The sequence below is a fragment of the Nematolebias whitei genome, chromosome 3, assembly GCF_014905685.2.
Source record: "Nematolebias whitei isolate Nwh7 chromosome 3, NemWhi1, whole genome shotgun sequence".
NCBI classification, from domain to species: domain Eukaryota; kingdom Metazoa; phylum Chordata; class Actinopteri; order Cyprinodontiformes; family Rivulidae; genus Nematolebias; species Nematolebias whitei.
In genome coordinates this window covers 30,040,231-30,065,064 of record NC_056500.1, presented here as the reverse complement: position 1 = coordinate 30,065,064, position 24,834 = coordinate 30,040,231, and the positions used below count along the sequence as shown (strand labels likewise).

The 24,834-nt window shown below is 40.2% G+C and overlaps 2 protein-coding genes across 2 annotated transcripts in view; one reads left to right on the top strand and one right to left on the bottom strand.

Moving 5' to 3' along the window:
* Nucleotides 1-24,834, top strand: part of cbarpb (CACN subunit beta associated regulatory protein b) — a 62,669-nt gene that overhangs the window by 25,810 nt on the left and 12,025 nt on the right. The gene's annotated exons all lie outside the window — the stretch shown is intronic.
* On the bottom strand, nucleotides 10,756-16,682 carry atp5f1d (ATP synthase F1 subunit delta). The gene is made up of 5 exons (XM_037674800.1): nucleotides 16,450-16,682; nucleotides 14,746-14,899; nucleotides 14,374-14,462; nucleotides 10,989-11,118; nucleotides 10,756-10,906 (listed from the first exon to the last, which is right to left on the bottom strand). Exons 1-4 carry the CDS (start codon nucleotides 16,561-16,563, stop codon nucleotides 10,996-10,998), a joined length of 480 nt encoding a protein of 159 aa, XP_037530728.1. The 5' UTR covers nucleotides 16,564-16,682; the 3' UTR covers nucleotides 10,756-10,906; nucleotides 10,989-10,995.

Below are 24,834 nucleotides of genomic sequence, written 5' to 3'. Positions count from 1 at the left end.
GCCAAAATATTAATTAAATTTGATTTAAATCTGATCTGGAGACATCTTGGTGCACAAAGATCAAGACGGAACGTCCGTACTGGTTATCCGTGATCTCCTGCATTTAGAGAACAGGTCTGCTTCTGTTATAGACATCACTGCATGGGCCCAGGAAAACCCCCACAAATTATTGTCTGTAAACATAGTTCGCAGCGCCACTTACAAATGCTGATTAAAGCTTTATCCAAAAAAAATTAATAAATGAAGTCGTATATGAACACTATCAAGAAATGCTGTTGTTTTGTTGGACCAGTTCATTTGAAATAAAGTGAGGTACATAAATGTTCTGTGGTGTGACCAATCAAACCTTGATGTTATATTTGGAAATCACAGATGACACATCCTCCATAAAAAAAATAGATGTTCTGTTATCAGCATTTATAAGACTGCCTCTTTGATGGTATGGGGGTGCATTAGTGCCTATATGGCATGAACAGTTTACATATCTGCACCATAAATGTGGTATATACAAAACATATGCTTCCATCCAGGAGTCTTTAAGGGAGTGCTTGCAACAAGACAGTGTTAAAACACGCACTGCATCCATTAAAGCAGCGTGACCTTGTAGTAGAAGAGTCCGGGTGCTGAACTGGCCTTCCTGCGGTCCAGACCTCTTACTAAGAGTTTTGGAGCATCATGAAACAAAAACTCCAACAAAGACAGTTAGGACTGTTGAACAGCTACAATCCTACGTTAGACAAGGACTGGACAACAAGAGCTGGTCTCCTCAGTTCCTAAACTTTGACAAACCGTTAAATGGGGGGGGGGGGGGGGGGGTGCTTCACAATGAAAAACATGGCTGTTTAACAACTTATTCTGAGATGCGCTGCTGCCATTAAATCCCAAATTTCCTTTATTTATTTCTTTCTTTCCAAAAATTATAGTTTCTTAAGGGCGGCACGGTGGATCAACTGGTAGAGTTGTTTCCTCTCAGTTAAAAGGTCGCCGGATCAAATCCCCTCCGGGGTCTTTCTGGGTGGAGTTTGCATGTTCTCTCTGTGCATGCGTGGGCTTTCTCTGGGTAATTGGTAACTCTAAATTGTTCCTAGGTGTGAGTGAGAGAGTGAATGTTTGTCTCATTTGTCTCTATGTGTCCCTGTGATGGACTGGAGACCTGTTCGGGATGTCCCCCACCTCTCACACAGTGACTGCTGGATATGGGCACCAGTGACCCCTGTGACCAGAAAAGGAAGAAATGGGGGGGTGGTGGCGCTGAGGTTAGAGAGAGTGGAACTGTGATTGGAGGGTCACGGGTTCAACTCCCTGGACCGAAAACATCAAAATGTGGGTGGAAAAGGTGAAACACCCACTCCTGCCTCCATCCTCATTTACCCTCTGGGTCCATGAGCAAGGCCCTTGACGCCACAACCCCCCCCCCCCCACCTCCAGCTGCACCCTCGGCGCCTTTGATGGCAGCCCACTGCTTCACATGTGTGCTCACATGTGCAATGGGAAAAATGCAGAGAATTGATTTCCCCAGTGGTTTACAGAGTACAATAAAAAATAATAATAATAATGGTCGGATGTATAGTTTCATATTTGATGCATTCCTTTGTGAAAAAAGAATACGATTGCAAAGTTTTGTTACATTTTCCAAAATGCCCCAACTTGTCCTAAAACAGAGTTGTGTTATTTAAGACACCGAGTCCATCCAGATATCCACTGACCAGAAATAAGTTAAGCAACACACACAGATGTGTTCCTGGTAATACGTCCCGTCAAAAAACATTACACGCCAACTTTGAGTGAATCTGAATTACAGTGTTTGGTTCTGTGTCTTTTATTTAAACCAGAGGTGTGTGGAGCCAACGTTGTCGATGAGTCACAGCATACGGGTCCGCTGACTCATCCACCACTTCCATTTATCACATGGCTTCAAATAAACCTGTTGCACTGATTATTTGGCCCAGTCATGACTGGTAAATCCACAGTGCTGCCGGCTGCTTGAATTCTCACTCAAAGTGAAATGTCGGGGGGTCCAGTGATGTTCAGGAGGCTAACAGCAGCAGTGATCTAAAACAGATGAAGAGGGGTTTTTGGGTCTGAGTGTCCACTCAATCTGTGTTTCAAGTCTGATGAGGTTAAAGCTGCCACCCCCCACCCCCACCCCCCAGAGTCCATGCTGCCAGTGACTAAGTCTGCATGCTCTGAAGGCAAACGGGAAAATATCACTTGGTCTCACAGCCAGCGTGTGTCACGTTTGGAGCCTCTGCCAGCACATAAAGAAAATCTCTTGCCTTCTTCTTTCCACTAGATTTGTGATTCATTTTACCCCCCCCCCCCCCCCCTTTTTTTTTTTTACCACCGCTGTGGCACATGTTTGGGCAGAAACCTCCACCACATTGTCGTTTTATCTTCTTTATGCACTACTTCTGAGGCAGACGTTTTTATTGCAGCACTAAAAAACGTGTTCGTAAAGAGTCTAATGCCAGATTCTCATAATATTATCGCCTGCATGGAAACTTGAAAGGTGGGCGACAATGATTTTGCCATGTGTGTGTTCATGTCACGTCTGTTACCAAAATATTTCAAGAACCCCTGAACAAATATATAATGAAGTAGTCAAAAAGGAATCAATGCATGTACAAAAGATAAACTTTTGGAGTCAACCCAGTTCAAGATGGCTGTCTCAGCCGACTGAACTTAAAAAACACAAAGTGACTATAAAGGAGTGACATCATAGAAAATAACCTAAAGCTTGGTTGGGATCAGGCTTAGCTACTACTGCAACATAAACTATGAGTGCTAACAGACTGTGCATGGTCTTTGATTAAAATGTTGCCACTAACATTTGCAGTCAACTTTGTCTGTTAGCAAAATATCTCCTGAACCACATGCTAGTTTTGAATAAAACTTCCAGGAAATTATAACAGAATGCACATCTATAACTGATTAACTTTTAAAACCAACCAGTTCAAGATGACCATCACAACCATCTGACCTTGAAAAACACCAAAATGGCTACAGTTCAGTCAGTTTTACAGACGTCAGGTTGAAGTTTAGTGATTAGCTGATTGTTATTTACAGCACATATGCCAAGTGCTACCAAATGTGCAAAATATTTGCTTAAAACTTTAATAATAACTGTTGGAATCAACCCTGTTAGTCTGTTAGCAAAATATCAAATGAAACATTTCATAGCCTTAGGTGAAATTTTCACAATATAATCATTAAGCGTACATCCATGACTGATCAACTTTTAGAGTTAACCCAATTCAAGATGGCCGTCACAGCTAATGAAATGTAGCAAACACATAAAAGGCTGCAACTCTTATTGTAGATGAAATTTAATGTGGTTGTAGCGGAGTCGTTGTCAACACTTACAGCAATAACACAGATATTGCTAGATTGACCAAAATTAGAAAAAATTTCATAATCTTTTTAAAAACACAAGATTATTGTGTGACTGTTGTGATCCATTTTTCTTCCGTACGTTTTTCAACATCTTTCTCGGTTCACAATTTTTGTGAGATTTCAACAAAATATAAACATTCAGCTCTTTCAGGACAATCCTGCTGTGACTTTTGGTTTTGGTGCAACTTTAGCTTTTTGAAAAAAATTAGCCTTTTCTGTCTTTTTTTTTCTCAAAGAAAATGAATTGAGTTCATTTTACATGCTTCAGATCTTTAGATCTGTTTACGACCTTTTCCTGCTCCTTTCACATTTTGTTCTGCTTCAGCTTCTTTCAGCTTCCTTGTGCAAATTTAATCTTTTTTCCAGCTACTTTCAGCTGTTATCCTTTTAGAGTATTTTTGCTTCCAACTTATTTTTGCTTATGCTCTTTTCAGCTTATGTTTGCAAGTTTCAGCTTTTTCTACTATTTCAGCTACTATTTAGCTGTTCATGTTAATTTTAGTTTTTGCAGCTAACCACATATTTTGCAATCATTTCAACTTTTTGAGCCTAATTCAGCAAAAATGTGCTCTCTCCACTCCCTTCTGGTATTTTAAGCTTTTTTCTGCTTTTTTAAGCTACTTCAAGAAATTTTTTGTTAATTTCAACTTTTTCAGATAACTTACACTTCTTTATGCTCATTTCAGCTTATTTAATCCTAATTGGGCAAGCATGTTCTTTTTGCTTTCTTCTGATAATTTAAGTTTGTTCTAACTTCTCAGCTAGTTTTTTAGCCTTTTTCTTTTGAGCAAATTTCAGCTGTTTTCAGATAAATTAAAATTTTCATGTTCATTTCTGCTATTTTCAGCCTAATTCACTTCTTTATGCTAATTTCAGCTAGTTATGCTCCTTTCAGGGTTTTTTCCTGCTAGTTTCAGCCTTTAATGCTCTTTCAAATCACTATTTTGCTCTTTTGATGCTAATTTTAGATTTTTCAGCTAATTCCACATCTTTGTGCTCATTTCAGTTTTTTCTGGTAGTTTAAGCTCTTTTTGCCTTTTCAGCTAATTTTTTTGCTATTTTCTTTTTTTTTTTAGCTACTTTCCTAATTTTTGTGCCAATTTCTGCTTATTAAACCTAATTCAGCAAACATGGGATTTCTGTGTTATTCTGCTAATTTAGGCTTGTTCTTCCATTTCAGCTACATTTCAGAATTTTTTTTTAGCTAATTTCAGGCGTTTTACAGCTAGTTCTGCAATAAGCATTAACACTGCATTTTTGCAGGAAATGCAGTTTCTGTAGTTGTGGTTTAATACACAGAATGCATTCCTTCATAGAGCATATTCTGAACCATCAACATACAAATAATGAAACAGGCAGCCAAAACAAAGTGTCTAATTTGTGTAACTCATGATCCGCTCTTTGACCTTTCAAGCACACACTTTCAGGAAGCACAAATTATTACTGTTCGTTAAAAGATATTACTGAAACACAAAGATGAACAAAAGCTCTGCTGTTGGTTAAGCACTTACATCACCCCAAACCCAGTGATTCACACAGGCACGTCTCTTTTATCCCTCATGTGGTTGACTCAGTAAAAGTTCCACAACAAGCTTTCCCAAAAGCTGCAAGCTGCTTTGTGGTGGAGTACCACTCGGCGGTGACACCATCCATTGTCACAGCCTGTATCATGTTATTCACTGCCGGGTGCAGACGCTACAATCTTTTAATTGCAGTATATGAGAGATAGACTATGACTTATTATCACAGGCCCTTAAACCACACCAAATGGCTCTTCAGTGAGGGCTCTCGCTGAATACTCAAACTCTTTATCAGCGCTGAGTGCTTTTGAGAGGAGGCTTTTGACTACTTTTTTAGCTGCTGTGCTGCATTGGGAGGCTCGGGCCTAAAAGCACCGTTATGACACATTTATTTTTAATAGGGCTTCTTGCAGAGAAAGGAAACATATAGAGCAATTTAAAATCGTCCCTTTTCCCTCCCACTAAAAACGCAACTATTTTCAGTTTGAACTGGAAAAAATTTATAAAAATAACAACTTCCTCAATTAGCAAATGTGATTTTCCACAAACATTTAGGAGACTGTTTAGCTTCTTGATTTTATAGAAAGGGAGAAGGCAAGCAGCTCAGATGGAAATCACAGGGTCGTTTAAATTTTTTGATGAGTGACATTTAAATCGGTGGTGGGGAGTGTGTGTGTGTGTGTGTGGGGGGGGGGGGGGGGGGGGGGGGGGTGGGGAACGTGTTTCAACATCCGCATAAATCTGGATTCAAGAAGTTGTGGTTTTTACACAACTGTTAAATGTGTTTCCTTCAGTGTTAGTCACCCACCTTCAGCGAGTGTGTAGCTTTCAGGGGTGCTGGTAGTCAGTGCAGGTTTTAATGACAGATTAGAAAGGAGAACAGAAAGGAGGATGTGAGAGGTGTTGACATCTGTTTTTATTTATTTATTATTCTTAGTAGAAAAAAAAAACTTGTGAATGATGGGTGCAATCTCATGCAATACAGCGAAAACTTGTAAGATGCGTTTGCTCGTGATACGTTTCAGCTACTATCAAACCAAATTTTAGCTCAATATCTGTAAAACTGAATTTTAGTCACTTTTGCTGTGGCAGCCAACTTGAAGAGGGTCGATTCCAAAAGTTAATCAGTTGTAGCGGTACGTCCAGTGATGACTTGACTTCCATTAAACTCTATCCACTGGTCAATGAGACCCATTGCTCACACTACAAACACATACAGACCCTTTCAAAAAAAATAAGAATATCATGGAAAAGTTGTTTAACTTCCATAATTCCATTCAAAAAGCTCATCTTTAATAGATGATGGATTCAGAGTTCACAATTTAAACGATTTTAAGTATTTATTTGTTTATTTTTACATAATTTGGACTTCCAGCTCATGAAACCCACAAAAACAGGAATTCAAAAAATTAGAATATTGTGGAGACATCAGCCCAAATGTTGCCGAGCATGAATGTTTTAAACTGAGTGTGACACACTAATTATCTTCTAAACTCAAAGCACCTGCACAGGTTTCCCCAGGTGTCATTAATTTGCTTCAGTTTGGTTCAATTTTCTCATTTCGGTTCAATATGGGGAAGACTGCAGACATAACTGGCCAGAAGACCATCATTGATACCCTCCATAGGATGGGTGAGCCACAAAAGTTCATGGCTAAGGAGGCTGGCTGTTCACAGAGTGCTGTGTCCAAGCATATCAATGGAAAGTCTAGTGGAAGGGCGAAATGTGGCAGGAGAAGATGCACCAGCAAAAGAGATGACCGTGGGCTTCAGTGGATTATCAAACAGAGAAGATTCCAGAATCTGGCAGAGATCCAGAAAGAGTGGAATGAGGCGGGAGTCACAGCTTCAAAAACCACCACATTCAGATGCATCTGGGAGATGGACTACAACTGTCGGGTTCATAGGGTTAAGCCACTTCTGAACCTGAGCCAATGTAGGAAGCTTCTCAACTGGGCCAAGGAGAAGAAGAGCTGGACCGTTGGCCAGTGGTCCAACATCCTCTTTTCTGATTAAAGTAAAGTTTGCCTTTCATTCGGAAATCAAGGTCCAAGGGTTTGGAGGAAGAAGGGTGAGGAACAGAGCCCATACTGCTTGAGGTCCAGTGTGAAATATCCACAGTCAGTCATGATTTTGGGTGCAATGTCCGGCGTAGGTGTTGGTAAACTCTGCTTTCTTAAATCCAAGGTCACTGCAACAGTCTACCACAGGGGTGGGCAAACTTCTTTTATACTCGCGGGCCACACCGAGTTCTAAAATTGGAGCGAAGGGCCAGGCCAGGAACAGATGGATGGAGTGTTTGTGTGATGGTACACCCCAGCGAAATAACAGCCGCCGGGACGCAATTAATCATGAGCGATTCCACCTTCTGCACCACTCAAGCAGCCACTAAGTCAGGATTATATGATAGAACAGTGATTTTATTTACAATAGTGAAATAATTGACTTTGTGGAGTCTTACCAACTTCAGGCCAGAACAACAAACAAAACAAACCACTGTATTTTCTCTTACCTGAAGAAAAATAAAATTCACCAAACCACAAGTCTCTTACCCCCGTATGCTAATGGAATACAGGAGAAAAGTTGAAATAAAGTGGCAGCTCACCTCCACAGACTCTTCACAAAACTTTTTACAACTACAGGATCTAAAGTTGATGACAGCAGGTCAGCTGCAGCAGGTTGAGAATGGAAGCAGACATCATCCTCCTGCAGCTCCTCTATGCAGCATCACAACAGAGTACCTGGACAGTAATTCACGTTTTTATCTTTCACTTTTTTGGAGGGATAATTCACACAATTAACAGTTTCACACACGCACACACAAAGCATGACTTATACAGTGATTCCTGATGGATGAAAAGTAACATCCTGATCGAGGTTATCCTGGTTATACTTTATCCTGGATTCTTGTCAGCAGCCCGACATGTTTTCCACTTAAATTTGATGATCTGTCCCTTGTGACATTGTCATCTTTACTCCACAGAAGCTTCATTCTCTCATGACAGCAGACGGTTATAAAAATCCTCTCCCCGTGTTTTTCCTTTCAGAGACTCCAGGGTCAAAAACACCTCCATCATCTCAAAACTGTTGTTAATCCCACAGATTAAAAAAAAGGAGATGAGAAGTGTCCTTTATTACTTTAATCCAGTAAACCGTAACTTAAAGGACTCTCTCTGCCTTTTAGCTTATTTTGCTAGCTAAATTTTCATCAATCAGTTCCACAAGGCGAGTCACAGTCCTGCGTGATAAACTGACTTTTTCAAACTAATCTTGGCCCTCCAGACACAATAGACCTGCTCTGTTTTCACCATGTTTCTTTTAAAAAAATCGCCATCGGAAAAAGGCTTGCTAGCATAGTTAGCAGTTAGCAAAGGCTTGCTAGCATAGTTAGCAGTTAGCAAGTGTACTCTTGGAAAACCGCAACTGTTTCTTGGCATAAAAAACGGCCTTTGATTGGACCTCAGTGAAACAATATGTTGTTGTCCACTTCGTTTTAAACAATCGGCACTCACTGTACACTTTTCTTTTCTTTGATAAACACCGTGGCATATAGTCCATTTACCTCTAATACAGCGGTGTCAAACTCACTTACAAAAGGGGGCCAAAATTAAAACCTTTTTCAAACTAAGGGCCAATTTCAGAATCTACATTAACTCAAATCAGATACCCAGCATCTTTTCTTGGTCACAGGTTCCTCAACAAGAATTTGATTGGTCTCATTTAATGTTCTCTGTTGTGCTTTCAACATCATAATCAGAGATTACTGAAAAAAATTAAAGTGACAGAAGTATTTTACATTTCACATATCATCTTGGGGGCCAGATAAGATTTCAACGAGGGCCACATTTGGCCCCCGGGCCTTGAGTTTGACACATATGCTCTAATACATGCCAGTGTCTGTAGTGCGCCTCCACTGGGGAAATGCTGGAACTACAGGTAAAACGGCGCCAGTTTTTTCCTATTAAATTATTATTTTTTAAATATAATTTGAACCAGTGGTGATTTTAACCTATTATTTTATTTTATTTATTTTTTTATTTTTATTATTTTTTTTGGGGGGGGGGGGGGGGGCTTAAGCACCCCTAAATTTTACCTCAGCACCCCTGAAAAATAAAGTCTAATTTGAAACTGTTTTTAATTGTCCAAATTTTGGACAATTTTGGCGGGCCAATTAAAAAGCCCTAGGCCGGGGTTTGCCCATGCCTGGTCTACCACAATGATTTAGAGGACTTCATGATTCCTTCTGCTGAGGATCTGTATGGAGATGCAGATTTCATCTTCCAGCAGGACCTGGTCCCCTGCCCATGAAATCCTGGTTTGATGCCCATGCCACAGTACTTGACTGGCCAGCCAACTCGCCGCACCTAAACCTCATTAAGAATCTATGGGGTATTCTCAAGAGGAAAATGAGGGGCACCAGACCCAACAACAAAGAGCTGACAGTAAGCATCAAGGAAATCTGGGCTTCCATAACTCCAGTCAATGCCACAGACTGATTGCCTCAATGCCACGTCACATCGAGGCAGCAATTAAAGTAAAGGCATTCCCAACCAAGTATTGAACATTGACATATTGTTTTGAAAGTACCATATTTTGATTGATTTGTTGTGATCCTAATTTTTTTCATGTTTTCTGCAAAAACTGAGAAATGTGGGCTGATTTCTCCACAGTACTCTAATTTTTTAATTCCCGTTTTCATGGGTTTCATGAGTTGGAATCCCAAATTATGTAAAAATAAACAATAAATACTTGAAGTTGTTTAAATTGTGAGTTCTGAATCTATCATCTATTAAAGATCAACTTTTTGAATGGGATTATGGAGTTAAACAACTTTTCCATATTATTTTTTGGAAAAGGTCTGTACATTTGTTGCTGTATTCATTCATACCCATCTGGTCACCAAAGACTCATGTTCAGGCTGCAGTTTTACCGTATTATTTGACATTATTAGTGTTTCGTGTATATCTTAGATAGATCCTTATTTACAGTTTCTTTTGTACTTTACATTTTTGCTATTTTTGGGTGTAACCGGGAGCTTGAGTACACAATTTTGTTCCGCCTCACACACCACGTGACGCAAATAATAAACCTGATAAGCAAAAACATCATCTCCCTGTTGCCTTTGGTGGTCAGCGTTAATGTGATACTTCCTATATTTTGAAATGGGGCTCTGTAGAGCCATCTACATAAAGGAGTTCAAAACCTTTAATTCTCACAAAAGATGTAAACTTTGGAGTTCATTTTAAAATACCACTTTAAAATCAGTAGCAGCATCACCATGTGCATCAGCAAGTATTTCATTACAAAATAATCAAATATATTTAACACTTGTAATTGACCCAGAGGCCTGACATTTAGAACAAAGTGTGCGATCCGTGTCGTCAGCCAGAAGTCGGCACGCGAATTAAGTCAGAGCTGAATCCGGTGGTTACGAAATTAGAGTAAGGCCCAGTTTTCCACAGAAGGAACAGGGAAATGCTTTTCTTGGCTTTGTTGCTGAAGCTTGATGTCATCACTCGTAATTGTCACATCCTGCCAGCACATTTAAATGAAGCGACTGAGGATTCAGAATAACTCTATCCCACACGTGGCAACGCTTTAACCAAACAAGAGCTGACACGACCCCAGAATTCAAAAAGGGAAAAAAAAATATTCAAGTTACAAAGTAGCTGATTGATAAATTTAGTACCAGTCAGCTGAGAAAGTAAAATACTCTGAAAATTGAAGTCTGCTGCCCTCAAGTGGTAGCTATGATCATTGCATAGTCATAGAATAAAATGTTCAGAAGTGAAATTAGTCACAAAATCTGACAATATCTAAATCCCAATAAAAAGCAAAAAAAAAAAAAGCATCCTCACAATACCATTCCAAATAAATTTATTGTTATTTTCATCCACTGTACAAAGAAAGAATGGAAACCCCTCGACACTGATGGATCTGCGCTGGAATCTCAGAGGGTCAGTTGGTTTTCATGAAAGCACCAGAACAAATTACCTGCAGGGGAGAAGAAGAACTCGTCAACACTGAATGTGCAACATTTACACTTTCAGTATGAAAGCAGGATGCGAGGACACACCACAGGTTTACTGCAGAGCTTTGACGATGGCCTCGTTGGCCTCTATGCTGATCTGAACCTCTGCCCTCGCCGCCTCATCGGCTGCACCAACCAGCTCAGACTGGGCTTTCTCCAGGTTGGCCTTGGCTGCCTAAAAGTGGAAGAAAAATAAATAAAATATGATTAAAAAAACTGACAACAACAACAACAAACACAGTGGCGAGAAATTCATGGCTTAGTTGACAAACATTATTTTTGTAAGTCTGGAGTTTTGCAATATATAAATGTACCGTTTGACTCTGAATTAGTCAAAACTCTTACTTCAAAAAGCTTTGAGGCTAACAAGGATGCAAAAGTAGAAATAGCCAAAGCAAGGACAAAGATGAACAGAGAAAATCCCCACTGTCTCTTTGCCCGGAAAGCTCCATTTGTCACAGAGGCGATTAGAAACGAGAAATGCCAAACATAGCTGGAAGTTAAAGGTCTCTCAGTGGGGATTTGGCACATCTGCTATAACTCAACAGTGACTGACCTTTCCCTCCTTATTAACAGTGTGGGACTGTGTGCGTTGTTACTACAGAACAAGGGGGGATGGGGGGTAGCTCATTTAGTGCTATGAAGTGAACTTGACAGAGACAGTGGCACTGCCCAAAGATAGACAACTTTAAGATGAGTGCATTAAAACAGCTCATCATTAACATGGCTGACATTTTAGATAAAGAGGACTTAGTATGGAGATTCTGGGCCAGTTGATGATCATCAGCTTGGAGGTGTTCACTAACCAATCAGAGACCAAAAAAGTGAAGGATTTAAAGATGATTTATGCTCATAAAGACCAACAGTCAGAGAATTGAGACATCTACAAACTGGATGTAGACTCCAGATTCAGAATTAAAACTAAAGGTGTAGGGTAAAAGCTTTCTAGTTCAGGGGTCGACAGATGTTTCCAGTTGTCTGAGAGAATCTGTGTTTGTAACAGACAACCCAATCTGGCCTCGAGGTTGTCCGGTGGACACACAGGTGAAAAATACACGAGTTAAAGTTCTCTGTTGCTGTGACTGACTTCAGTCATCTGTAAAAATGAAAGGGGGGAGGGAAAAGTGTATTTGTTGTGGTCTTGATAAAAGCCATCCAACATACGATACTGGTGCCGCTTTCAACAAATAAAACAGAACCAGAACCACAGCTTGACCCAATCAGAGCAGGGCGGGTTGTGCTGTCTGATCCACAGCGGGCGGCTCAGTGTTTCTAACTTAAAGACAGACTGCAGGTGAGAGCACCAATCAGTGTTTCCTGGACTCATTTTCAAGGAGGACACCCCGCTACACTAACCAAAGGTGATGACACGTACCGGTAATTAATTATTCAACGTCTACATATTAAATGTATGTGTTCACACATGACCAAACCAATTCACTGCAGCTGGAGGAGATACCAGAACTGATAAATTTGGTTTTGTTAATATTAATCTGCTGTACCACTTTAAGAGATTAGTTGTTGTCTGGTGCCGTTTGTCCCAGTTGTTCCTGTAGTGTAGCAGAAAAACTGTGTTTATACATTTTCTTCCCTGAAACCTGAATAACATGTCTGTAAATAGTAGTTGTAGAAAGTTATCTTAATCTGGTTGTTTTATATACGACTATGAAATGTTTGATTTGTGCATAAACTCACTAATAAATACAATGCTAACCGTGTTAGCTTCTCTATGGCATTTCCAATTTAAGTTAGCATCTCAAGTAATTGATGGTCAGCAGCCTGTGATTAACAGAGTTTCTTTAATAGGTGCACTATTATTACTATTTTCTTCTTTCAGCTGCTCCCTTCTTCAGTGGTTGCCACAGCCACCACTCCCCAGGTGCACTCTTTATTAGGGCATATAAAAATAGGTATTTATGTAAACTAAGCCATAGTATTTTAAGTTTAAATATCAATGAAACTTTAATCGATCGGTGTGCTTGTGCATCACCCTGTGGAGCACAAGTTAGGAGTCATCAGGACTCTGTATCACAGAGCAGACAGCGTCCCCACTAACTCAGGAGCCAGGCAGAAGGAGAAATCCTACACAAGACAGGCTCTAGAGCAATGTGGATATCCTAACTGGGCCTTCCTGAAAGCAGAGAAGAAACCCAAACAGGACTCCAGTCAGCCATCAGGTGAAAAGGAGGAACCCAGACCCAGACCAGTGGTCATTCCGTATGTTGAGGGAGTATCAGAGAAACTGAGACGTTTATTTTCTAAACATAACGTCCCAGTGGCTTTTAAACCCCAAAATACATTACGGCAAAGACTGGTTCATCCCAAAGATCCAGTCCCCCGGCACAAACAGAGTAAAGTTGTGTATGCTGTTCAGTGTCAGGAGGGCTGTGAGAGGAACGATGGTTTGAGAGAGGAGTAAAAGAGGCCATCTTTGTGAAAAGAAATCGTCCATCATTAAACAGGGGTGGAGGCCTCCGGGTTCAACTGTCCCCCTCTTACAATGCTGTGATTGCTAGTATCACTCAGCCCTCTGTGAACAGTAAACAGCCATCAGTGTGCTAATGATCCATTGTTAGGCTGATGGTCCTTCTTGAGCATGTGATCAGCTGGTTTTGGTTGTCAGCAGCAAACTGGTTGATCCACTCTGAGAAGGTGCTATTTAAGAGACTGAGCTGAATACAGCACCTCAGACTGAGGAAGTCTCTCGGAGGAAAGACGAAACGTTTCTAGAACTTTTTTGTTTGTTTTTTGGAATGTCCAGAGGACCAGATTTAACTTTGTTAGATATGGATAAAACCATTTAACTGTATGAAACTGATGGTCATTCCATCAAAATTGAGTTTATATATTAATTTAATGGTTAGAAAGTCTTTGCAAACCTTTTGAAATCACCTGAATTATTTCTAAATGAGTGTACAGAAACATCCAATATATATATTTAAAAAAAAAAACTTTCTTTCTGAGCCTCTGACACAAATAAAACAGGGACCATTTATTGTGACACTGTAGCTTTCTTCTACAAGATACACACCATATAACTATACTGCAGTCTGATAGAGGGAGAGCTTATACATTGTGTGTAGACTTAACAGCCTAGTGGAGACATACTGCATATTGTTTGTAGTTCATATATAACAATTAGAAAAAAAAAAAAAAAAGTGAAACTGTCAAATCAGTGGTTTGAAACATTATCTATACTCCAGCTAACAAAAAGGTCAAGCACACTGGAATTTACTTTGTAGTACAATCTACCAACAACTAATTCAGGTCTCTCTTGTAAATGAGTCCCCGAGGCTCAATGGGATTAACCTGTATAAATAAAGGTTGAATGAATGAAAGACTGTTTCTGCATCTCCCAGTTTACTTCACAAGTTTCCTTCAGTTGTGGTCCTCATGTGTACGAGAGTAACAAGTCGGACATAATACTCACTGCAATGTCCAGCTGGTCGAGGGGAACAGCCTCCTCTGCTAGAAGCTGTACTGAAGAATCAGCATTGACCGTTACTGACCCACTGCTCACTGCGTGCACACAAACACACACATACATACATAGTGAGTAACATGCTGGCAATCCTTACGCGTCTTAAAAAAACAGCACAATGTGAATGAAAGCCAAAATGTTTTGTTTGCTCAAGGATTCAGAAAATAAGACTTTTAGACGTCGTCCATTCCGAAGAATTTTAGTTATTTCAAGTTTCAGAGAATCTGCATGGCGGATTTCACAGAGGCAAAGGTCAACAAAGCTGGTTGTGTTTGTCCACACAGTTGACTCTTTGTGAGTTTTAGCAAAGAAATATCTTACCAAAGTATTTGGCAGCGGTGCCATCCTCACTAAAGACTGTGACAACACCGGGCCTGAGCACCTGCAGGGTGGGCACGTGGGCAGGAAGGATACCGAATACACCAGTAAGTGCTGGAACATCGACCTGTTTCACACTGGCTTCACTAAAGAACACCTGGAAGAGAAAACACACAAGCAAGCAACACATTTAATTTCTTTAATATATATATATATATATATATATATATATATATATATATATATATATATATATATATATATACATTATATAAAAACAAAATCACCACAGAACTACAAAAAGGATTTTTTTTTTTCATTTACTCTTTATTTATCCAGGTAGTCTCATTGAGCCGCTAGAACTCATTTTCAAGAGAGACCCGTTTAGGGAGCAGATGGGGGTTAAGGGCCTTGCTCATGGGCCCAGAGTGGGGTGAATGAGGGTGGGGGCAGGTGTGGGTACTTCACCTACCCCACCCACAATTTTGATGTTGTCGGTAATGGGGCTTGATCCGACGATCTTCCGATCACAGGCCCACCTTCTCTAACCTCTGCGCCACCACTCCCCCTACAACTAATACTACTATGAATACTGTTTCCTTATGTTGGTGACTGTGCTTTAACCTTTGTATCATTCCACAGTAATTTCTCATTTCTAACGGACAAAAAAAAGCATTAATTCCTGTAAATTAGTTTTTTTTTTACCCATTTAAAACAGAAATTTGTTGTTTTTCAAAGTCCTACTCGTGTTGGTGGACTGATAAGGGGTCAGTATCTTTCCTCTTGGTAATACAGAATAATGACAGACTCCAAATGGCTCGATGACTGAACTCACTTTGCACAGTACTGAGCCTAAAATGCAGAATTCTTAAAAGTAAAGTATTGCTCGTCAACATAAAATTATACATATTGTATGTGTATTGCATTACATTACAATCGGATTATTTAAGTAGTTTACAAAAGATGAACACTTAAATGTTCAGCAACTTTGTGCATTTTTTTTCACCTTCTTATTTTTGGAAATAAACTATTGTATTGAAAAGTGATATAAATAGTGTCATTGTGTATTTCCAAATAATGACAAACAAAGTGTGTCCTCTGCATTTGACCCATCACACACGACACTGAGTAATTATTATTAACTTGATTACTGTAAATTAACAATATATGTAACAAGTAAGCAATATAACAATGAAGGTGTGCTGTGATTTGCACTGGTTTTAAACTTAACTGTAGTCGGAGGTTTAAGAAATGACAACATTAGGTTTAACAAACAGTGAGTCAAATACAACCATCTTACAACACTGACGCAAATTTAAAAAAACATTTACAATTTGACGCGCAGTTTGAAGTGTCTTAAGTCATTATTAAACACATGATAAAAATTACGATGAATAATGTTACACTTTAAAACTTGTTTTTAACATGAACATGGAAGTTTAACAGAAGGGGTGCTTCGATTATTTATTTCCAAAAGAGCCATTAACTACGGTGAATGACAACTGCTTATGCTAAGCTAACGATGCTAATCAATTTCCAGACACTTCAGTTCAAATATGCTTCCGAAGCAAATATGGTAAAATCATTCAATCTGTATAGTAACACCAGGAGAAGAGTTTTATGCAGTGTCAGCTCATTTTAATAATTTAAGTTAGCCGAAAAGCTATCTAGGCCCGAGAAGCCTCGGTTGTAACGTCGGCTTATCACCTGTGTCGGGGAGGCGAAAGTGAAGGACATCTGCGGAGCACCGGAGGCTTCGGCGTAGGAGCGAGTCTGCCTCAGCACAGGGAGAGCCCGGCGCAGAAATCTGGCTGCCATCATATCTGAAAGCTTTGCTCTTTTCAAGCTCAAGTAAATGACAGACCCTCGAGCCCCAACGTGAAGGCAGTCTATCGGTGTGAGCTTGCAGCAGGACAAGGACGTTGGGAGGCTACCCGTCGGGCTTTGTGGCTGCGCAAAGGACATAGGGTAACGTAGTCTCAGCGAAACTTCAACATCTCTGTGTTGAGTTTTGTGATTTTTATTTATTTGTACAGCTGCAGATTTGCTGAGACGTTCAAAAATGTTAAACAAACTAAAGAAAAGGCATTTTGCAAAAACCAAAAGTAAATGCTGAGTGCTGAATGACCCTACTGAATTTTGCTGAAGAAATAAAAAAAGAGACATTTTAAAGCTTAAAGAAGCAGAACAGTAGCTACAAAGAACAAAACTCTAAATGACAGGAGCCAAGGGCTGATTAAGAGCAGCTACAGGTCAACTAATAACTAAAGGTAGAAAAAGATCAAAAATATTAATTAAGTAACTAATAGCTAATTGAAGCAAAATTCTACCTAAAACTAACAAAAGACTACACTGTATAAGGTTATTAAAGGAAGTGATAACAGTGTATTACTATGGGGAAGTATTTATAATTAAAGATTTGCCATTTTGAAAAAATATAAATGTTATATAACTCTAAATTGTCCCTAGATGTGAGTGGGAGCGTGAAAGGTTGTTTGTCTCGTTTGTCTCTATGTGTCCCTGAGATGGACTTGCGACCTGTCCAGGGTGTCCCCACATCTCCCACTGTGACTGTTGGTAATGGGCACCAGTGACTCCCACGACCCAGAATGAAATAAGCGGATAAAAGATAATGGATGGAGGGATGGATGGATAAATATTACAAAAAACTGGACTGACTCCATCTGCTGTAGATGGATATTTGATGATTTAATTTTACAAGTTTTACAAAAATCTGTCCAGTAGTTCATGATATATTTTGCTAACAGACAACCTAGGTTGAGTCCAACCGTTATTACTAGTTTAAGCAATGTTCTTGTGCAGTGAGTAGTGCGTTGAATACATGTTGTGAATAACTTTCAGCTGCTACCACATCTAATTGTAGCACAACGTCTGTAACATTGACTGAATCGTAGCAATTAGTTTGCTTTCTAAGGTCAATTGACTGTGGCAACCATCTTGAATTAGGTTGGTTCTTAAAGTTAGCCAGCTATGATGCACAAATAATAAAGATTTCCTGGATAGTCATTAAAATTAATCTTGTGGTTCATCTGATATTCTGCTCACAGGCTGAACAGACTCTAAATAGTTATCAGCTAAAAGAATGAATAACTTGCACAATATGTTCTTGCTCAGATTCTGTGTTGCAGAGCAGTCTCAGTGGCCCCACCAAAAAAATTCAGTCAAAATGTTTAATATTTACTGAATATATTACTGAATACGCCTTAGTTATGTCCTCAAAATTATCAAAAGAGCACGTTTTTAATAACTCAAGAGATGAAGTAATAACGCCATATTGCCACAAGGTGTGGCCAAAACTCTTTTCTATTTATTAACGAGCAGGTTTGAGAAGTGAATGGCACGAACACAAAATAGCTTTAATTTCACACTTTTACGCCCATTAACTGCAGATTCAGTTGCTTCTGCTAATTTCATTATTTTTTTTACATGAACTAAATTTATGTTCAACTTCTTCCCTGAGGCTAAATACGCTAAATGCTCCTCAGGTTCTGCAGCAGGTATAGTTTCATCTCCCCTTCCTTCATGGTTGAACTCGCTGGGCTCCCTCTGCGTCACGTGGTCACACTTCTGACGAAGAGGTGGGCGTGTCCTAAACGGCGGGGTTTCATTCATAAATACTTTCAGCTTTAAAGCGCACATTAAAGCGTTCGAGAGTGTTTCGTGTTTTCTTCGTCGCCCCCTCCGCTCCGGTATGGACCGGGCCGGCCGAGAAGAGTAGGTGAGTGGTTCGGTCTGCGTGTGCCCGCCTTGTGTGGAGCTCAGCTCCGCTTCTGCCGCTGCCACCAGCCAGACCGAAGGGAATCCATAGCACCGCTAAATATCATCACTATTATCGACGATTAGATATATGTTTTTTTTATTTTCCAAAAAATCAATATACAGTAAATGAGTTTTAAGGCTCTCTATAGAATTGCCCCAAAAACCCCAACAGACTGAAGCAGCTGCTGTAATCGATGCCTGTGTGTATTTTCTGCTCCAGGGGAAAACAATAGGAAATTGGCTTTCTTACCTGAAACAATGTTTTGTTTTGTGTTGTATTTATTTTTTTTTTTTTTACTTTAATGCAAGCAAACGTGTTTCTGTAGGAGTGTGTTGAGGTTAATTCAAATACAGTGTTTTCAGCACTGTGTCTGTGCGCGTGTTCGTCTGTCTGCTGTGTTAGCAATCCATCATTATGTACTTTTTAAATCATACTTTCAGAAAGTAGTCACTGGATGTACATTTAGGAGTCGGTCTGATTTAAGATGGCCACCAGAGCAGATAGGAGACACAAAAATGGCTTTACCTCCGTCAGTTTAACAGATGTTTGTCCAGATGTTTGTGGTGTGGTAGTCGCTGAGAGTAGTTTACAGCACATGCTCCGAGCGCTACACATTGCATAACATCTTTGAATAAAAGTGGTCGACACTGCCTGTCTGTTAGCAAAATATTTCACCTGACAGACTTTAATGAAACTTGCGGAAAATAGGTGTACATTTACAACTAATTAATTTTTGGAGTCAGTCTAACTCAGTGGTTCCCAACACTGGTCCTTGAGGAACACCATCCTACATGTTTTAGCTGTTTCCCTGCTTTGACACACCTGATGTGAATGATTTGGTGATTAACGGGCTTTGGCAGCACTTGAGGAAGAAATTAAATCACTTAATCGCATGTTCAAGCAGGAAAACAGTTAAAACATACAGGGTGGTGTTCCTCAGGGACCAGTGTTGAGAACCACTGGCTGGTCACTACAACTTATCGGCCTTAGCCAACACAAAAATTGATCCAACTTAGTAAATTGTACAACTACTGAGTTAAAGTTTGATGTGGTAGTAGCTGAGTGTCATTAGCAACACACACTCATCTCACAAGATCCTGCGATTCCACACAAGGTTACGCAAAAATGTACAACTCTTTTCATTATAAGATTATCTTAAGTTTAACATTTTGACATGAAAGATGGAGGGTGATTTGCAGTCCTTCAAGGAATGCTAGGTCTTTGATTGTAATAAAGTTAAAATGTATTAAAAATAACTTGGTCAAGGAGTGACATACACAGATACAGTATTTAGACTCAAACATCAACTGTTCAAAAGAAGCCATTTTTAAAATATAAAGCTGTGGAGTAAAAAAAACCAAAACAATAATTCCACTCTGTCTCTTATCAGCCATGCAGCACTTTTGTCCTGTTGCTCCGAGTCCAGCGGGTCGACCCTGAGGGAGGAAACTCTGCTGCCCAAGCTCAGTCATCTGGGCGGGCCGAGGATGCAGCGAGGGAGCTGAGGAGGAGACTCCTGGAACACACACACATCCAGAGCTGGTGCTGCTGCGCACTGCCCTCCATCAGGGTAAGACCACTGAGCTGGAAGCAGGATGTGGTGCAGCGGTGCTGCACAGGCAAGCTTTCTGACTCCAGACTGGTGGGTTTCCAGTAACAGCGCTAATTTGTGTAGAGGAGGTAGGGAAGTACAGGGGCTGGCAGCAGGCAAATATAGATTAAAGTTGGGTTCTGCAGAGACTGTCAGGCGAGGAAGGAGCGCTGGATGCTGCTGGCATGTTGCTTCTCCCTTTGCTGGGTGAGTGTCCGTGTGTGTGGGGGCGTTTTGATGCAGCAGTATTACTAGGTGGGATATAAAAGAGCAAACGCATGGTGGTGGTGCTGGAACCAGTGTTTAATAAGAGCTGCTGTTTCACCCTCTGCTCTGCCTCTGAATCCTCTTTTGATACGATTTACAGCCGAGAAGCTAAATTTCCTGGATTCTTGCAGCTGTTTTGAAGCTTAAATAGAACGGAGTAAAACACATGCTTGGTTGTCTCGTAGTTTGTTTAATTTTAGAGGACTGTGTCTGCTTTTAGGAGTATAAATACTTAAAATGCTGCTAAACAAGTCATTTAAATCGTTTATATTTGCTGACTAATTTAGTCTCCAAGTCATTTCCTAAAACATATAAATTCAGAACAGGAGAATTAAAACATCGTTACGTTCATCTGCTGTGACCACTGCTGATTTTTATTGTCTCTAAAGCTTTTGCCACACTGCTCGTTGTTTTTTCACACACTGTAAGTTATGTTAACTATGTTAACTCTATTAAAAACAATAAATCTTGTGAATATTTGACCCAATAGTGTTATAAATAGTCTGAATATAAGATATGTGTTAGCCATTGAATTTTAAAAGAGCATATGCACCCTTTGTGTTTGTGCTTAGGCTTTAAAAAGCTTCAAAATCAGCAGCGAAGTCTGAAAATTTGAAAGGGAAAATGTGTAGATCAGGTTTATAGTCTTATCTTATCTTATCTTATCTTATCTTATCTTATCTTATCTTATCTTATCTTATCTTATCTTATCTTATCTTATCTTATCATTTACGTTCTGTACCGTTAAACATCAGTTTGAAGGATGGATTCAGGCTTTAGACTGATTTATACAGATAGAATATTTGGTGGATAACTTTGGGATTTGATGAAGAGCTCCAGTGACAGACATTTCCTTTGTGTCTGTGTGTGTGTGTGTGTGTGTGTGTGTGTTACTCCTCAGGGGGACCATCTAGTTGGCTTGGACCATGAGCAATGAGTCTACCGTCTGGAATATCCTACCAGAAAACTCCACAGTAAGTTCACCTTGTTCGCAAACTTCCTGTGTCTCTGTGTGTGTGTGTATGTGTGATGGGTGTGTATGTGTGATGGGTGTGTATGTGTGATGGGTGTGGGGTAGCAGCGCACCTCCAGAGCTACACTTTCCCTCATATTCTCGTCTGGTCGATTGACTGGCTAATAGAGAACATCCTGACCTGGACTTGAAATAATTAAATCTCTGTTCTAATCTGAGCTTTAATTTCCTCTTGCAGGGAAATTATTGCATGACGTCAGAGTGGAGCTCACAGTGACACGTGAAGCGTCTTCTCCATGATAGAATATAAAAATTATCAAGCTTTAAAAGCTGCTGTTTCATGGTTGATAACGCTGCAAGAAAGAGGCTTATTCACTGCAACCAAATATAGCTAAAATAACCACATGAGGGATTTTCCTCTTTGTTGTTAATGATTAAAAAAAAATGGGAAAACTTTGAATATCCCATCATCTACAGGTCATAATATCATCAAATTCTAAATCATAGAGAATTTTCTGCGTGCAAAGAACAGAGCTAAAAGTCTATATTAGATGTTGGTGAACTTAAAAATGATTAATTAAAAACAGGCCTGTTATGGAACACTTTTTACAAATTACAGTGTATTGTCTGTAAACAAGCAGCACGGTGGCACAACTGGTAGAGCTGCTGCCTCTCAGCGAGCAGGTCCTTGGTTCAAAACCCCGGTCCACGGGCCTTTCTGAGTGGAGTTTGCATGTTCTCTCCGTGCATGCGTGGGTTTTCTCCGGGTACTCCAGTTTCCTCCCACAGACCAAAAACATGCATGTTAGACTGATTGGTAACTCTAAATTGTCCCTAGGTGTGAGTGAAAGTGTGAATGGTTGTTTGTCTCGTTTGTCTCTATGTGTCCCTGTGATGGACTTGCGACCCGTCCAGGGTGTACCCCGCCCCTCGCACAGTGATTGCTGGACATGGGCACCGGCGACCCCGTGACCCAAAATGGATTAATCGGGTAAAGATAATGGATGGATGGATGTCTGTAAACAACACACACACACACACACACACACACACACACACACACACACACACACACACATATATATATGGAATGTCCAATATTGAACTTTATCGCTAATATCATCCGATACCAATAACATGCTGATAATATCGTGCATCCCTACTTATTATATTACTTACTTATTATTATACTTATTCTGTTTTTATGTAAGTTTCACACAACTTGACAGTTGTTGTGAAACTGGGGTTGTATTTAAACTGAGAAGTCTTGTCCTTTTTTATGAAACTAGTTAATAAAAGTAAAAGAAAACTGATGTCCAAGGACTTGCAAACTGTAGCTTCCACCTGCACTGCTCAAATGTGGCTAATCCACTCAGCTGTAGTCCTTTGTGTGTGAGTTTTCCCATTGTCAAGGTGCACCATCGGCAGGTTAATAGCCCCGGCATCTATTGATTAATCACACGGTTGTATTTATAGATTCACTTTATGCAGGCCAACCAGCCAGTGGGCCTGAATCAATCTTGTAAGCGCTGTGGTGCTGCTGGGAAAGTAAAATGGTTGGAAATCTGCTCAATTTCTGTCGTGTCAGATGCATCTGTGTGGCAAAGCAAAAAATTTGCACACTTTTCTTTTTATAGTTTTGGTTGTAGGTGTACATATTATTTACCTCCATCTGTCAGCAAATGAAGGTCGAGCGTTATTCATCAGTGAGTAGTTACAGTTCATTTTGTTAGCTTTTAGCTATACAAAGGTACAAAGCTCTTATTTGCCATTTGTGCACAGACCAACAATCCAGGCGCATTGAAATTCTTGTGCAGAGCTATGTCAGTCATAGTCAAAGCAATGAACTAAAGAAATAAAATAAGAACAAAGTGGTTTATACCTAAACTGTACAGAAAGTAAACCATGTCACATGACAAGTGAAAATTGGTAGTGTGGGGTATCATTGCACCTGATCAGTAGTTTTGTTTTACCATCAGTCTGACTGGCAGAGAAAAACCTATTAAAAACCTTGTATGGGTGATGATACAATCTGCTCTACTGTGTCTCAGCTGTGCATGCATCGAGTCCATGGATGGAAGTTTTGTCCCTGTGGTCCTCTCTGCAGTCTTTGCAGTGCCTTCCTTTCTGCTTGTGTGGTGTTCTCATACCAGACGGGGATATCTGCAGTTAGGATACTCTCCATCAGTCCTCTATGGTCCTGGGTGAGAGGGTGCTGGTTCAGACCCACTCTCCTGAGCAGCCTAATGAAGTAAAGCCTTTGCTGGGGTGGGGGTTCCACTGTGGCTGTGGTGTTGAGAGACCAGCTCAGGTTTGATGTAACCTGCAGTCCCAAGAATCACTGTCATTACATACAAATATATGCATCTATCTACATACGTATATATTTTCTTCTTTCGGCTGCTCCCTTCTTTAAGGGTTGCTACAGCGTGATAACTCTCATGGAAGACTTGGCAATTGTTTTTACATCAGATGCTCTTCCTGACGTAACCGCATACCACCGAGCAATCGCAGCTGACACGAGTGGAGCAGGGGGCTGCGATCCAGGGTCCCCGGGGGAACAGATGTGGGACAGCTGGTTAACGGCAAGGGTGGGGCGAATGTTGAAGACGGGTGTGAGTGCTTTACCTTTCCCACCCACATTTTGATGTAGCAGTCAAAGGGATTCACACAAGAGACCATTCGATTACAGGCTTGCCTTCTCTAACATCTGTGCCACCATTCCCCCCACTCATTTATTTAAATATGGTCTTGTATTTAAGATAAATCTTTCTTTTGTTCATCTTGCGCAAGATTATTGCATTTTTTTGTTTTGTTTTGTACAATCCCATTTCCAATAAAGTTGGGACATTGTGTAATCTTGCCCATATTTTTAATTTCATGATGCGCCAAATGTCTTCAATTGGTGGCTGGTATGGACTGCAGGCATGCCAGTTCAGCATCCAGACTTTTCTACTATGAAACACTGTCCTAATATATGCAGCATGCCGTTTAGAATAGTCCTTTTGAAATAAGCAAAATATCCATCCATTATCTTTACCCGCTTCTTCCTTTTTGGGTCGTGGGGATCACTGGTGCCCATGTCCAGCAATCACTGTGCGAGAGGCAGGGGACACCCTGGACAGATTGCAAGTCCATCACAGGGACACATAGAGACAAACAACCATTCACTCACTCACACCCAGAGACAATTTAGAATTACCATTCAGCCTAACATGCATGTTTTTGGTCTGTGGGAGGAAACTGGAGTACCAGAGAAAACCCACGCATACATGGAGAGAACTTGCAAACACTATCCAGAAAGGTCCCAAGCTGGGATTTGAACCGGCGACCTTCTCGCTGAGAGGTGGCAGCTCTACTGACTGAGCTAACATGCCGCCATAAGCAAAATAAAGTAAATATACTGAGTTCTCAAATGTCGTTTTTGAAGGTTTTAGACCTAAATCTACTTGTTAGGATGATCATTTGTTTGGGGTGTTA

Coding starts and splice junctions, on each gene's coding strand:
- atp5f1d (XM_037674800.1), bottom strand. CDS start 16,563: ATGATGGCAGCCAGATTTCTGCGCCGGGCTCTCCCTGTGCTGAGGCAG. Junction 14,900..16,449: donor CTTTCGCCTCCCCGACACAG/GTGATAAGCCGA, acceptor TTTCTCTTCCAG/GTGTTCTTTAGTGAAGCCAG. Junction 11,119..14,373: donor TCGACCAGCTGGACATTGCA/GTGAGTATTATG, acceptor TTCCACTTTTAG/GCAGCCAAGGCCAACCTGGA.